Source organism: Lathyrus oleraceus, chromosome 6 (assembly GCF_024323335.1).
Source record: "Lathyrus oleraceus cultivar Zhongwan6 chromosome 6, CAAS_Psat_ZW6_1.0, whole genome shotgun sequence".
Classification (NCBI taxonomy): domain Eukaryota; kingdom Viridiplantae; phylum Streptophyta; class Magnoliopsida; order Fabales; family Fabaceae; genus Lathyrus; species Lathyrus oleraceus.
Genome location: NC_066584.1, coordinates 470,345,887 through 470,363,373, shown reverse-complemented (window position 1 = coordinate 470,363,373; position 17,487 = coordinate 470,345,887). Strand labels below are relative to the sequence as shown.

The window sequence follows — 17,487 nt, the reverse complement described above, 5'->3', positions numbered from 1 at the left end:
AGATGAGAGGTGAATCCCCCTGAGATGGATCATATGATTTCTCAAAAGTTCTTACCAGATTTTCCTTGTGTGGCAGCTAGTTATTACTTTAGTTGTTATCCTGTATAACTTAGTTTTCATAAGATATTAATGTGTGCAGTGCATTAAGAGGCTTAGATATATTTTCATCAGAGCTGTTTTTATTCTCCCCCTTTTGTTAGACTCAAAAAGACTTAGCAAAAAAATAGGTAACAAAAAAGTAGTTCATAGATGATAAATACAGGTATAGGTAAGCAACAATTCAGAAAGAGAACACAAAAATAACATAGCAGAAAACATAAGGAAAACAACAAGAGAAGCCTAAGTGCCTAAGGGTTCGGAGGTGAAGGTATCCTTTGGAGCAGCTGAGTCAGCAGGTTCTGAATATTATTGTTAACAGAGTCCTGGTGCTCCAATCTTGCTCGCACTATCTGTTGCTCTTTCTGCAGTTCTTCCAAAGTCTTCAGGACCAAAGGAGCGAAGCCAGAGTTTGATTGCTCCCCCTGAGCCAGAGCATCAGTGCTAGCCTTTGCAGCTTCTTCCGCAACTATGTGTGTTACCTCTTCAGCGTCAGCTTTTGCTTTTGCTTCAACTTCAGCAATAGCCGCAGTAGCAGCAGCTTCAGCAGCATCCTTCTCTGCAGCTTCTCTAACCCGTTGCTCTTCTTCCAAACGAGCTTTCTCTTATGCTTCTCTTCTGGCCTTTTCCTCTTCCTCTCTGACCAGTCATGCTTGAAGCCTTTCTCCAGCGTCTCTAATAAAGTCGTTGCGGACTTGTTCAGAGAGGCCTTTCAGTTTGAAAGCCTCAGAGGTCATCCATTTGATCACTTTGTTCCAGTGAATCCTTACTGCAGAGGGATCATCATTGATACCAAAGTTTTCAGATAGAGATATGATCTTCTCCATTGAAGACTCAGCAAATAAAGAGATTGCTTCTTGTAGGGTGGGGAAGGTAGGTTCTGGTTCAGAGTTGGGAGATGGAGATTCTGGTGGGGTTTGGGTAGTGTCAGCGAGAGGTTGAGAGGTAGGGATGATAATGTTTTCAGAGGGTGGTACGATTGTAATTTCAGAGGGTGGTGTTGTGGGTTGTTCAGGTGGTGGATTTTGTGGTTGTTCAAATGCTGGTGGAGTTGGTTATTCAGGTGGTGAAGTGTTCGCTTCTAGTTCAGGTTGTTGTTGTGAGCAAGAGCACGAGCCTGAAGCTGAGCCAGGGTGGGGGATTGAGGGTCAGAGGGTTTTGAGTCAGATGATAGGATGTAGTATGGTGGAGATAAAGATGTTGAAGAGATTGGTGAGATAGGTACGTTAAGCATTTCAGCTTCAAAAATTGGTAGGGTTGTGGTGGAGAGATTAAATTTTTGAAATGGAGGTGATGGTAGATTAGAGGTGGGAGTGTCAGATGGTTTGATGGTAAAGGGAGAGGTTTATAAGTGAGTGTAGATAGGTGTGGTTTGGGGAAGAGAAGAAGCAATTTTCTTTAAATTGACATAGCAAGAGTGAGGAGGCAAGGACTTACTTGGAGATTCGATCAGAGGGACCAGAAGTCTTGACATAGAGGATTCCCCCAGTTTTGCTTTATTGGCCTTCTTTGACTTCCCAGAAGGTTCGCGTTGTATCTTCATGAAGTTGGATGGATGCACATGCAACCAATCCACAGAGAACTTTGAGATGTCAACTCCTTGGCTTGCGAGATCCTGCAGATAGTGTGCCACAACCTCTAGAGGATCAATCTTGGAGAAGAGATAGAGGCCATTTGGAATCTTCCTCTGATCCTTGAGTGCTTCCTTGGAGGTATCTAATGAGGGTTTCACCCTAACTTGCTCAATCACCCCCATGATCTTCAGATTGCGAGCGTTCAGAGGCCTTCCAGTGTCAACAGTGACATCCTCCATTAGATTGTGATGAATCAGGTGATCCATCAGCCCGCTCTCGATCAGAACATCAAAGATAAGCCTTCCAAGAGGGATATAGGTTTTGGGCTTCATGTGGTTCCTGGTGTCTCTGATAGAGTCTCTGAGGTATTTTAATAGCAGTGTTGGCAGATTTAGCTTGAGCCTTTTGTGAAGGCAGTAGAGTATGCACTTCTGATCCGTATTGATGTAGTCATAAGCATTTGTGGTTGGGCGGTGATGAATGGTTCCTAAAATGATCTTCAACCAGACACGTAGGTTCTGGTGAAGTTCCTTGTTCTTGGAGGAGTTACCGTCAACATGTTGTTTGAAAATGGTTGGGGAAATTTCCTGGGACATGTACTTTGCCCTAGGGTTGATATTGTAGATCCTTTTTCCCCCCGTCTTCTCCATGTTCAGAAGGGAAGTGATGGACTTCTCAGTGATGACAATCTTTACCCCCAGAACATATGAGACTATGTAATGATCATCTGAGTCTGCAAAGCGCCAGAATTCTTTTGCCAGATAAGTATAGACAGGACCATAGATCCTTTGGAAATAGTTTTCCCACCCTTGCATTCTGAGTTCCTCAGTAAGTTCTATTCCATTTTGCTTCATGTTCTCGAAGTCCACCAAAGATTCACACAAGACCTCAAGCTTGTCAAATGGAGTGGCAAGATGGATATGTGGTTCACGATCCAAAATGTGTGGTTCTTTGTAAATGGGGGTAGAGACAACACCAGTTGTGGCAGTTGTTTGCTGAGAAGAAATGGGTGGTTGTTCCGTTGATTCTATTTGTTAAGAGTAGTTGTAGACGGATTGTTGCTGGGAATCCATGAGAGAGTTGATGAAGTAGATGAAGATTGATGAACTTTGATGAACTTTGAGGAGCTTTGAAGAAGGAGAGAGGTTTGTGTAGGTTATGAATGTAAAGTGTGAAATTGTGAATTGTGAAAAATATAAATACACATAGAAGGCATGCAAAACGACAGCGTTAGGAGCAATTGAGAGGTTAGAAAATTAATGATGACACATTAAACGAGTTGACACGCTTAGGAGAGACATGAATTCAACTAATGGTAGAAGTCTAATCCCCAAATAAGCACACTGCTCGAGGAGATCTCAAGGGCCTATCCCTTGATTTCTGCTAGACATCTATCTAGAATATCCAAGGTCAGACGCAAGATAACCCACGTGTTGATCTATCTGATCTTCAGGAATACCAAGGGATTGGATCCTGAGGATTTCTGATTCAGATGACTCCTAACTGGTAGAAGTATCAAAATTAGATCCAGATACCAGATGTTGTTTCAGAGCCTTATTTTGCTATTTCAGAGAAGCACATTTGATTTATTCTGGGCAATTTTCAATTTTTAGGTGTTTTAGAATGAATGAGAATCTATCTTCAGCGAGGGGTTTTGTGAAGATATCAGCCCATTGATGGTTTGTATCTATAAATTTAAAAGATATTACCCCTTTCTGAACATAGTCTTTGATAAAATGATGTTTTATTTCTATGTGCTTAGCTCTAGAATGCAGGATAGGGTTCTTACTTAAACATATGGCAACAATATTATCACAGAAGATAGGAACGTTATTCTCAAATATCTGAAGGTCTTCTAGTTGATTTTTCATCCAGAGCATCTGAGTAGTGCATAGTGAAGCTGATATATATTCTGCTTTTGCGGTAGACAGTGCGATGGTTGACTGTCTTTTGCTAGCCCAAGATATGAGATTGTTTCCTAAGAACTGACAGTTTCCAGACGTGCTTTTGCGTTCCATTCTGTCCCCTGCATAATCTGCATCACAATATCCAGAGAGCCTATACTCTGATGTTTTCTCATACATCAGGCCAAGGTTAAGGGTTCCTTTCAGATATCTTAGGATTATTTTAACTGCTGTTAAATAAGATTCCCTTGGATATGATTGAAATATGACACAAAGACATATTCTAAAAAGAATGTTAGGAAGGGTAGCCGTCAGATAGAGAAGAGAGCCTATCATACCACGGTAGAGCTTCTGACAAACCTTTTGACTAACTTCTTCTTTCTCCAGAATGCGGGTTGGATGCATGGGTGTCTTTGCTGGTTTTCATTCTGACATTTCAAATTTCTTCAGAATGTCTTTTATGTATTTACTTTGATATACATATGTCGCTTATGAAGCTTGATTGATTTGAATTCCCAAAAAGAATTTTAGTTCTTGCATCAAACTAATTTCAAGTTCTGCCTGCATTAGCTCAGAAAATTCTTGCAACACAGAGGGGTTAGTTGAACCAAAAAGTATATCATCAACGTATATCTGACATATCATGACATCATTTCTAATGTTTTTATAGAAGAGTGTAAAGTCAACCTTTCCCCTAATGAAGTCATGTTCCAGAAGAAAGTTGCTTAATCTTTCATACCAAGCTCTAGGAGCTTGTTTTAGACCATACAATGATTTTTTCAGTTTAAAAACCTGTTCTGGACATTTGGAATTTTCAAAACCTGGGGGTTAATGAACATACACCTCTTCTGATATATAACCATTAAGAAATGCGCTCTTGACATCCATCTGATATAATTTAATGGAGTGATTTACTACGAATAATTCAAGTAAAAAAATGGATTCTAACCTGGCAACTGGAGCAAAGGTTTCGTTGTAGTCAATGCCTTCTTGTTGACTGTAACCTTGTCTTACCAGTCGTGCTTTGTTTCTGACTACTTCTCCCTTTTCGTTCAATTTGTTTCTGAATACCCATCTTGTTCCAATAATATGAGTTCCTTTAGGCTTTGGGACAAGATCCCAGACGTCATTCTTTGAAAATTGATCAAGTTCTTCTTTCATTGCCAAAACCCAGTCATTTTCTTGAAGTGCCTCATCACAGGATGTATGCTCAATCAGAGATACTAATCCTATAGGAGTTTCTTCATATACTTTGAATGTCAACCTTGTTCTGACAGGTTCATCCTTGTTTCTCAGAATCAATTCTTCAGAGATGTTTGGGAGATTTCTTGATCTTTTCTGGATAGTTGAGATATCAGTTTCATCCTGCAAGAGTTATCTCCAAAGCTACAAGTTTTTCAACTAGCTTTGACTTTTCAGGGTCAAGCTTATCGTCATATCTGACATGTATTGATTCTTCCACAATTTTGGTTTTTGTGTTATATACTCTGTAGCCTTTAGAGCGTTCTGAGTATCCTAACATAATACCTTTTGTGATTTTGAATCAAACTTGTTCAAATGTTCTTTAGTGTTGAGAATAAAGCATGAGCATAAAAAAGGATGGAAGTAAGAAATGTTGGGTTTTCTTCCCTTGTGCAGTTCATAGGGATTCTTCTCCAGAATAGGTCTTACAGAGATTCTATTCTGAATATAACATGTTGTATTTACTGCTTCATACCAAAAGTGCTTAGCCACATTTGTTTCATTAATCATGGTTCTGGCCATTTCTTGGAGTGTCCTATTCTTCCTCTCTACAACCCCATTTTGTTATGGAGTTCTAGGGCAGGAGAAATCATGAGATATTCCATTTGAATTAAACAGTTCTTCAAAGAACTTATTTTCGAATTCGCCACCATGATCACTTCTGACTCTGAAGATTTTAGAGTCAAATTCATTTTGCACTTTAGAACAGAAGCTAGTAAATACAGAGTGAGACTCACTCTTTTGCTTTAGAAATTTTACCCATGTCCAGCGACTAAAATCATCAACAATGACCAGTCCATACTTCTTTCCATTGACTAACGTTGTCTTAACAGGTCCAAAGAGATCAATGTGAAGAAGTTCCAGAGGCTTAGAGGTGGAAACAACATTTTTCTTTTTAAAAGATGTTTTTGAAAATTTTGCTTTCTGACATGCCTCACACAGAGCATCTGAAGAAAACTTCAGCTTAGGTAGACCTCTGACAAACTCGAGTTTATTTAGCTGAGAGAGTCTTCTCATGTTAATGTGGCCCAAGCGTCTATGCCATACCCATTGCTTTTCGTTTACAGACATTAAACATTTTACATTTTGATCTTTTAGATCTGAAAGATTTATTTTGTAAATGTTGCTTTTCCTCTTGACAGTGAATAGAACTATTCCATTGTTTTGATTAATGTAGCGGGAAATTCATGATCATCAAGCTATTGACAAGCTAGAGGTCAATTAACAAGAGTCGCCACCGCGCTTTTATTATTTCCAAGAGAAAAGGGAAAAAGTACGAACAAACCCAAAAAGTAAGAAGTTTTCGAATAAAAACTAATAAAAATAGAGATCATAGGTAAGGGGGTTGGTTACACAGAGGGAAGGTGTTAGCACCCAAAGTGTCCTAGGTACTCATAGGGATCCCTTTTTGTGTGCATATGTATTTTGTACAAAGTGATGTTTACAAACAAATAGAATGGGGGGGGGGGGGGGGTGAGAAAAGAATTGATAAATTATATTTTTGTGTTTGATAAGACCTTCGGAATTGTGCCTACGTACCAACATATAAATGAGGGATCAAAACCTCATAGTTCGTGCTAGAAATTTCAAAATGAGTGTGTTGGTTTTAACAAAAATTAAATTTGAAAGGCACAAAGGCCTAAAATGGTTTGAATGAGTTAGTTCTTTTTGGCTTTTTTGAAAGTTTAAGTCAAGTATAGTTAAGTTTATTTACATGTTTGATTTAAGGAAATAAGTTTGAAAATGCAATGGCATAAGGCCAAAGTTTCTATCTTTTTTAAAAGTGGTCCAAGTTTAGAAGAAAAGTAGTTCACACAAAGAAGGTTTTGAAAATGGAGGGAGAGATTTGAAATTAAATAAATGGGGAGAAGATGAAGAGACTACCCTATGCACAAAATTTAAAAGTTTAAAGTTGGAAAGATATGACCAAATGGGTAGCAATCCAATAGACAAGTATGTTAATAGAAACCCATAATTCCCTTGGATTTTTATTCAAGCAACACACAAATGCACAATTATATCAATCTTGAAGAGAAAATGCATCAAATAAAGATGACCTCATCCAAGCTTATCCACTTCAATGATCTTCTTCAAAATAGCCTATGTAGCAGATGAATTCCACAAGTCATAGGTTCAACATAACAGCTTAACAATGATCAATGTGGCTGATGAATCTGGAGAGATTTTGAATGATGTATCGGATGAATTCAACAGACCACTTGGGCAAGATCAAACCAACAGTCCACTCAAAAGTCTTTTAGGGTTTTTGTTGTTATTATGTACATTAATGGTCAAAGACCAAACAAGCAAACAAAGCATACACAAATAAAATAATATCACTCAATATGGTCCAAATGGACAAAGGGAACATTACATTAACATAAACAATTAGAATGATACGTATAATGGCAAATGATAATAAAATACTAAAAGTAAATTGCATAAAAGTACATACTTGAAATTAAAAGTCAATGGTTAGTAAGTTAGTAGTTAGTTTTTTTTTTGCTTTTTTTATTTCAAGACATTCTTTGGAGAACACTCAATCCACTTGCCACAAGCATGAATCCTTGAACCAAAACATCTTCCAAAGGAAGGAAAAAAGGCCAAGTTTCCACACAATACTATGGAAGAGGGGAGACTTATAATCTCACTAACTAGAATGCTTATGCCTTTTGTGTCACAAATTTAGCGCTATGTTAAGCAATCGTAATTGGACTTATATAGAAGTCACAACTATTTGAGGTCGGGCAATAAATGTCAAAAGTCAAATCAACCTTGACCAAGGCCCAACAAGAAATAAGAAACTCAATTAAGTCAATACAAATGGTCAACACAATTAAAATGACATTTATTCAATTAAAAATATTAAAATAATGCATTAAATTCAAATATGTTTTGTCCAAATCCTAAAATATCATCAAAACACCAAATAAATGGCCATGAGATTTATCATAGGTCAAACAAGGTCAAAGGACATTGGATAATAAATTTCAGAATTTTTGGACACTTCAAAATATTTTTAAACCATTAAAAACAAATGAAAAATCAATTAATTCATGAAAAATATTAATAATGATCCAAAAAATAATTTGAATTCTGAATATGAAAGAGAGAAATTTTTGGAAATTTTTGGTGAAAGTCCCATATTTTTTGGATCAATAATGAATTTTTTATGAATTATTGAAGAAAATGGAATTAAATGGAAATTCAGAAAATGCTAAAATACGTGGACCATCAGATCTCCCTCATTAATTGAGGTGGCAGATCCGATGATCCACAATGTGCGTTCCACCAATGCCTAAGTCAACAGCGTTGTAACATGAGTAATCATAATACACGGTTAAGATTAAAACGTGGAACATGGATCACACGGTTTAGACTAAAGACACATCATCACCGAAGCCAGAGCTTCGGTTGTCTTCTCCGGTGAGCTTCACCGGACTGGTCAACATGAACCATCACCAAAATTTCAAACAGGGACATGATTTTAAAGAGAAAACATCATTGAGCACGAATATCACCTCCAATTCATCCAATTCCAACTATATTGAGAGATATATGGAATTGAAAAATGAGGTTCATGATCTGAGTTGCTTCATTTTGACCTCAAAGCAACTCAATCTTCTTGCCTACATTGGTAGGACTTCAGACAACACAAGAATGAATGGAATTGAGCAAGAAACAAGGAGAATCGAAGAGTTGAAAAATTCTGCAAATTACCTTCAATGGAGGTCTGAGCTTGCTAGATCTTGATCTGAATCGTGCTTGGCTTCACTTCAATTGCTTGCAGGAGAGGAAAGGAAAGGCTTAGAAGCAGTGGATTCCTGGAGAATTGAATTCCAAAACAGTGGAGATTCAAGCTCAAATTCAAGTGAATTTATCAGGGTTATCCTCTTAGTGTGAAGGGTTTTTAATGGGGATTCAAAGTTGGCGCAAGGTGTGTGTGATTTCTGAGCAAATGCAGCTGTATATATAGCCAAATCCATGTGATATTTGCACACTCTTTTCAACCTTCCAAAATTGGTAAATGATGAAAACATGGTGCATAGGCGCGCATAGGCCCATGAAATGATAGTTTGGAAGTCCAAATGAATGATCAGATGCTTTGGAGATGGATCGGAATGCAAGGCAATTGTGCATTGTCACTTGAAGATTGATCTATGCCAACTGATATCAGCCTGTTTAAGCCATGCGCAGCCTATGCATTTCTCATCCAAAATGCATGAATTTTAGCTCTTTAGAAAGGTGAGACCAAGAGGAACATGTTTGATGTTGAACACTTTTTCATTTGGATCTTGGAACTTGGAGATATTTTAGGTGGAAGTTTGGAAAATTTTGACATATCGAAATTTTTCTAAGTGTCAAGCCATATGTCTCAATATTCCACTTTGCTTAACTTTTTATGGGAGCTTCAAATGAGAAAATTGTCTTCATCATAGTTGTAGCTCTCACAAAGACCTTAAGAATGGTCACCAATTTCATGTCATTTGGATTTTAAATGATAGAGTTATGCATTTTTGAAGTTTGGAAAAATCACTTGATCAATTGTATAGGTCAAAAGTGACCTATAATGTAGCCTCATATCACATGTTCAAAGAAGTTGAATTAGCTCCCACTCCAAACATCAAAGTTTAAGTAGACACATTGAATTTGATTGTGCAACTTGGAAATATTCCATCTCATAAAAATTGAGCAAGTTATGGCCTTGGGAAGTTGACTTTCAAATTAGGGTTTAGACAAAATGACCTATAATGTTTCAACATAGAAAATGATTTTCCAACAAAACTAGCTCTAGGTCTAAACATGAAACTTGTTTATACTGTCATTTAGAGTAAGTTTGCTTTTGGAATCATTTTCATATGGTGAAAATTGTAGGAGATAGGGTCTAGGGAGACCCAGTTTTGATTAGATGAATTCATCTGGCCAACCACCATCAACCAACTTGCTAATTTCCAATTCTCTTGACTTTCTTGGCTCATGGTAGATAATATATGATTATGATTATGAAATTTGAGGTGTCCCTTGATAAATTGGATCAACTGGTGAGATAGCTTATTGTCGCAACGCGAAAAACAACCGGCGGGAAAAAACAAACAAACAGAGCCGCCACCGTGCGTTATTTATCCCAAAGAAGGGAAAGGAAACGCTCGAAGTAAACCTGGAAAGGAAATGGTCTTGCGACCGGAGATTGCAAGGATCGGGAGTCGGTTACGCAAGGGGAAGGTATTAGCACCCCTCACGTCCGTCGTACTCGACGGGATCCACGCTCAAGAGAATAGAATAAGGTTGCTGATAAACTGCTCAAAGAATGCACACACACTGGAATAAACAGGCGAAAGAAAACGGAGGAAGCGGACTCGGCAGGATGTCGCATCCTGGGCCTACGTAGTTTGTCAAAAACAAACATCAGAGTCGACGTAGTTCGGGGAAATGGGAAGCAGGCTCGCTAAGATATCGCATTCTATGCCTACGTATCTCATCTGGATTGAGAATCAAAGCAACCTTAGTTCGGCTAACGCACGCCGAAACAAAACACACGCAAAGACGTTGAGACGTCAAAAGAAACTCGCAAATGGAAACAGACTGCCAATGGCTAGTCTTACGTCCGACTCCGAACACACAAACAAAATTAGGAAACCGAAGGCCAATCGTTGGGCTTACATCAGACTCCAAACAAACCAACACAAACGGGAAACCGAATGCCAATCGTTGTGCGTACATCAGACTCCAAACAAACCAACACAAACGGGAAACCGAATGCCAATCGTTGGGCTTACATCAGACTCCAAACAAACCAACACAAACGGGAAATCGAATGCCAATCGCTGTGCGTACATCAGACTCCAAACAAACCAACACAAACGGGAAACCGAATGCCAATCGCTGGGCTTACATCAGACTCCAAACAAACCAACACAAACGGGAAACCGAATGCCAATCGCTGGGCTTACATCAGACTCCAAACACACACAAAAAGGTTATCAAATAGACAAGCTAATAGGGAGTCTGGAACTCGGGCCTAATAGCTGTCAAGCAAACACACACAAAAAAGAAAAGGTTGCCCGGAGAGATCTCGCACGATCTCCTACCTACGTACCTCATCTGGTATGAGGATCAGGGCGACGTAGTTCCCCTTAACAGGGGAGAAGCTTTCTCCTAACCAGAGACCAAGGGAATAACGGACTAAAAGGGAGACTGACTCGAGCCTAATAGTCATCATGCAAATTATAACCCTAGGTTGAGGTCTCTAACAAGAGTTTGACTCACACAGGCAGTGAGTCAACTCAAGTCTATCTCCACGTACGTTCAACTTCCTCGAAAGTTGATCATACGACTCCTACAGAAAGGAGATGAGAAGAAAAAGCAGATAAACATCAAAAGCAATCATCACACGCTATATGCAAACAAGCGGCTCATACAAGGTTGGGCTTTAGTCAAGGGGTCATGTCAACCTCGACAAACAAGCCAACACTGGAAAGGGTGTCTGAGGCTCTTAACCACTAACATTGACCGTCAGGGTGAGCAGATGAAAGGTAATGAGGGTTGGACCTCATAGCTCTTAACCTGGCCTGGGTGAGCTTGAACCAAAGAAGGTGTGGGAGTCTAGAATGAGGAACTCTATTCCACAATGACTGACTCTATATACAAGATTTTGGGTGTTTATTCAAAATGCATCAGCACGTAGTGCGAGCAAGATGAAAGACTCAACTGAATAGCAGGGGATGGATTGCACATCCCTTCTATCTGCCAATGCCTCTTCACTTAGGAGGTCTTTGAAGTACATGGCATAAAAGTAAACAAACACAGTCATTGCCTCTTAAGGAGGACTTCAGCCAAATGCCTGCCAAACAGAAACGACAGGGCTTCCAGACTACATGGAGTTAGAATGGTTACCTAGGTGGTATGCCAACCACAAGCAAAGCAACTCAAGCAATGAGTTAAAGCGGCTAAAGTACCTGTAAGAAAGTCAAACAAATCAGTATTCACATTCAGACAAATCAACCAGACAGTCAACAGTGGTTCTATATCTACACAAGTCATGCTCTATGTGCAAGCATTCAAAGGATTCCACCATACTCAATGAACCTACACACAACTAAGGTTAGTGGACAAAGAATTTGCATCTCAAGTCATGAGATCAACATAAACCATTAGGACTAGAAGCTTGAACCTGAAATGCACAGCTCAAAAAGTGAGAACAAACCACTAGTCCAAGACTAGGGTCAAAGGCAAAGTAAAAAGTCAAAACAGAAATCAATATTCAACATGAAGCATTTTTAACCAAGCAAAAACATGTCCTAAAAAGGACCAAGCCTAAAGCATCAAGCAAAGTCATCATATGAGCAAAATATGGCAAAGGCAATTTCAAAGCACACAATTGGATATCAAGAATCAAAATTCCAAATTAAAACAGAAATGAATCAAACAATTCTGGAAATTTTTATGTGCACACAACATGTCAAATATAATCATCATGCCAAAAATCAGAATCAACAGAACTCAATTGACCTAGAAATGAAAATGCACAAGTATGACATCAAATTGTGTGAGACACATTGTCACACCATACATTCATGTGCATAAAACTCAGATGCAAAATGATAAAAATACGCAACCAAGCCTCAAAAATCAATCAACATGTTGGGAATCAGCATACAAAATTTCATGGCATTTGGACAATGTATGAGCATTTCAGAATAGAATGAATGAAGCATGTCACATTTGCATACATGTTCAAATAACAATTCACCATCCAAAATCCAGAAATGATAAAATCAGGAAAATCACATCATAAAATATTAGACACTTCAAGGAGCATGTAGCAAAAAATTTGGAATTATTTGGATTAATTTTCAATTTGTTATGAATTTTGGAAGTTGGAGAAAATATTATGAATAATGAAGAAATCACATGATGAAATGGAGGGAAATAGAAATGTTTAACAAAATTTGAAAAAACGCTGGAACCAGGAATCGAAGTGAGGACGGAAGCGCTGGCGCTATGGGACCAAAACGACATTGTTTTGGAAGTAAACCCTAGCCTTATAACAGGCGGTGGCGGACGGTGGTTTCCACCGTCTTCTCCGGCCGCCTCCGGCGGAGCGCCACCGTCACCAAATGCAGAATTTAACAAATTATATATCATTGGAAAGGTCTCGTCGCAAGGATTTCAAATATCATATTAGCTAAGCCTAAATCTCCATGGATTTTCTGAATCGAACGAAATAAGTTTCTAGATCTAAACTTAAAATCATCATATCTCACTCAATTTTCATCCAAATTCCACAAAATTTATATCAGAATTCTCAGTGGTGAAAGATCTACAAGATCATGGCAATAGAATCAAGAATTATGAGGTTCGAATTTTCACCAACCTGTTGTGCAGTGAACAAAAACAGTGGATTCAAGCCTCCAAAAGCTCCGATTCTTCTCCCTTGCACTTCTACTGAAGCTTTGAATGAGAATTGATGATTGAAAGTGCTTGGATCTTGCTTAATTTGAACTTTCCATTAACATGTTCATGTGTTGAATGTGCACAAATCTTGATGAAATTCTTCAAACCAGAGCTCAAATCCTACTCAATGATACATGATGAACCAGAATATGCAGAGAAATTGATGCCTTGTGTGAAGAAATTTTGAATTTCAATGAGAGAGAATTTTGGAGGGAAGAGAGATTCTAGATCTAGAACTTATGTCAAACTGAAAATTCTGTTATGATTTACTATTTATATGCCATGTTAATTACCATGCTAATCCTAATTTGTAATGGTTAATGAAAATTAGCAATAATTGGAATGGAATGCAAAAAATGGAAAATGAGCATGCATGCACAATTCCTACGTGAACAATGCCATGCAAATATCCCAAGCCACTTAAAATCATCTCATAAACTCAATGGAAGTGGCAATTTACTCATGTGATTCACCAAATTTGAATTTTCAACTTTCCCTCCAAAATGCACTTGAATGGACATTTGATCATTTGAACTTTTTTCATGCAATGCAATGCTTGATTTGGAAAATATAGGTCATGACATGCATTTTGCAAAAAGAGTGGCTTCATTTGGATTTTTGAGTCAAAAGTTATGGCACTTTGAAGTCTCATGCACACTTGGTGATCATTTGCTCATATCTCCTCAACCATTCATCATAAATTCATGATCTCGGACTTTTTGGAAATGGGAGAGAAAAATCTACAACTTTCATGTTGGACAAAAATCCATTTGAATCTTCTTTGATGATGTAAAATCAAGTTGAATTTGAACCAAAATCTTTCCATTTTTGGAAACTTTCAATTACAGGTCACTTTCCATTTTTGGAAACTTTTGATCTAACCTCAAATTCTTCAAGATAAGTGTTTGTAGTGACAAATGAACCTCTTTAGGACATGAATGAAGTGTCTCAAACCATTTCTCCTCCTCCTAGCCCTCAATTGACTTCTGTTGACTTTTATGGGCCCCAGATGACTTAAAAATGCACTGATGGCTTTGAGCCTCTAACACTTGGCCAATTTGCTTCAAAATGAACCTTGGCTCATATAAGCTCAATAGAATGATGATATGATCTTCATTCTAAGAAATAACCTCATCTCTTTGAGAATCCCTGGTTGGAATAGCAGTCATTGATTAGGGTTGACTAGAGGTCAAAACCCTAATCCTAAGGAACTGGAGCATGCACAATGGAGCCCTTGAGGATGACATAACCATGATGATGGTGACATATCCTTGCCAACAAGATAATACTCAACCTTTTGAAGGATCAAGAAACCCTAATTCACTGCCAACCCCTCAGATGGTTGATGATCAACTTATGGAGACCCTCAGTCTTGAACCACATCACTTCTCCATCTCTGAAAAGACTTTGGAGGATAACTTCATTATTTCCACATGATATGCAATATGCAATGCCTAATGCCCTAAATATGAAATGCAAAATGCTAAACTAGTCCCAAGAGAGGAGGGAAAATTTTGAGGTGTTACAGCTGCCCCTATTCAATTTACTGTGAACCTGTCGATATGAATAGCCTCGGCTTTCAGATGATCAGGGTGAAGAGTGATTGAATACCAAGAACAGACGAACAATTTGCTCTCCGCCGGGGATTATTATATTTTTTTTGCTTTTCTTGAACCCTAAAACTTTCTGATGTTTTTCTTCTCTTGAACCCCGGTACTTCTTTGATTGATTTTTTTTGCTTTTTCTTGGACCCCGAACAATTATTTTCGCGCGTATGATCCCTGATCACCACATTTTGAACCCCGACAACTTCATAACACTCCTGTTTGCCAAATCATGAACCCCATTCTCCAGTTGAACCCCAGTCGCCTGACGATAACTCGCGATCGCCGTTGTGAACCTCGCTCTCCAAAAAACACCCTGTGTCTTCCTTTCTCCATTTGGACCCCGTTCTCCAGAAAATGTTCAGCACTTCCTTCTCTCCATTTGAACCCCGTTCTCCATTTTCTTGTGATAATTCCACTGGCAACGCTGGAAATAACACCAAAACACCATTCTGATGGCGACATATCAGAGGGTACACCTTCACGAAAGGAAGGTAACATGTGCATTTCTTCCTCCGAAGAAACCCATAACAACTTCTGTTGGCCTTGCCAAAGTCTAAGGTGACACATGATCAGAAGACAATCCTGAGGACCTCATCCCGGATATAATCTTCAACTCCAATCTCCATTTGAACCCCATTCTCCAGAAAATGCCGCAACACTTCCTTTTTTCCATTTGAATCTCGATTTTCGCGCTGATCGCGTAACATTCTCTGATTTTCATTTCCATCTCCGCCCGACGGAAAATTTTCCTCCAATATCGCGCTACTGGGGAACATTGTTGATCTGACGTCATGATGCTAAACTCCTCAGAATAACATCTTCAAACTTCCATCTCGCACGACAGAAATCTCCTCCAGTATCGCACTACCGGGGAATATCGTTAACCCAAAATCACGATGCTAAACTCCTCAGAGCAACATATTCAAACTTCCATCTCGCACGACAGAAATCTCCTCCAGTATCGCACTACCGGGGAATACCGTTGACCCAACGTCACGATGCTAAGCTCCTCAGAGCAACATATTCAAACTTCCATCTCGCACGACAGAAATCTCCTCCAGTATCGCACTACCGGGGAATACAGTTGACCCAACGTCACGATGCTAAGCTCCTCAGAGTAACATCTTCCAACTTCCAGCGAAACCAATCCTCAAACGGTAACCATGGCTTGTGACTAGTTTATGCTTGCAATGCTGATGCATGATTTTTTTTACAGCGTAATGCTCCAGCACCATGGAAATGCTAGGCAATTAGCTATGCAATATGCTATGCTTATCTAAATGATGAATGCCTAAAAAAGGTATCCCCCTCAAGGGACTCTACTGGGAAGCTCGAGGCACTCTGCTGAGGAACTCGCTATCGCTCCAATCTCCACCCTGTTGGGGAATAGCACTGCTGCTAGGGAAAGGACAACCCTCAACAGGGATGATCTCCACTGAACCCGATCCGCTTGGGGACTCCGCTGGGAAACGACTACCGACGCACTCTGCGGGGAAAATAGCAATCTTCGACTTGCTGGGGAATTAACAACCCCCACCCTGCTAGGGAAACAACCTCAGACTTGATTGTCGAAGAAACACCGACCTCGAACCTGCTGGGGAGATACGGCATATCTGATACGGAACACCTGTCGACTCGTCGAACACCGGCATTCACTATCTAACCACAATGTCAATTTCCATTTTGAGAGCTCCCAGACTTGTCTGGACTTTTCTGATTCATCACCTTGTATCCTCGACTTCTCCGTACTCTACGGAGATCGAACTCCTTGGATCCGTACAAACTTTCCAGTCCTCAGACTTTAAAGAGTCTTCTTGATTAACACTCAAGGATCGTCGCTCGTCTCTCGCCGTCTTTTCACCATTCTTCTATCCCTCGTCCCTGATCGGACTCCGCGGGGATCTTTTGTCAAAAAGCTTTGAAGGTGAGAAAAACAAGAAAGGGGGGGTTTGAATTGTTTGAAAAAATAAGCGCTTTTCAAAATGAAAATCACACAAGGATTTTATACTGGTTCGCTTATAACACAAAGCTACTCCAGTCCACCCGGCCAAGGTGATTTCGCCTTCAACAAGGACTTAATCCACTAATCTTGAAAGATTACAAACAACGCCTAAGAGAAAAATCTCTTAGTCCTCTCAAGTTTACAGACTACACTAAGTCACTTGAGGAAATCAACAAACAATAAATGAAAGATTTATGTAATCTAGAGTGCTTCTAAGAAAGCAAATATTACAGTGTTAAGAACAAAAGTTTTTCACGTTATAAGCAAAAGCTTCGTGAATATCTTAGAGAGAAAGAATGTTTTCTTGTGTTGATGTTTCAGTATATTTTTCCTTGTATGTGTAGTGTTTGAAATGTTGATTTGCAATCCTTTATATAGATCAGTGAGGTAGTAGTTGAAACTGGTGGATATTGAGATGAAGTTACGCCATCACATAATTAGCTAATGCAGGATGACTTTTTCTTCTTGAAATGACTACTTACCACAAGTAGTATTTTCTTTATTGAGATTGGAGATTAACGTCTCTTTCTCAATTAGGAAATCCATTTGCAAATCTTTTCTTGACTTAAACGTTACTCTTTCATGATTAGCAATTCCATGCTCAGAGT

The 17,487-nt window shown here is 39.0% G+C and overlaps 1 protein-coding gene across 1 annotated transcript in view; it reads right to left on the bottom strand.

Annotated features, from left to right (window-relative positions):
• Window positions 1-347: 347 nt before the first annotated feature.
• LOC127096303 (uncharacterized) overlaps window positions 348-17,487 on the bottom strand; it is a 34,403-nt gene continuing 17,263 nt past the window's right edge. Inside the window, exon 3 of the mRNA XM_051034889.1 lies at window positions 348-666. Coding sequence (XP_050890846.1) covers window positions 348-666 — 319 coding nt within the window. The remainder of the gene's footprint in view (window positions 667-17,487) is intronic.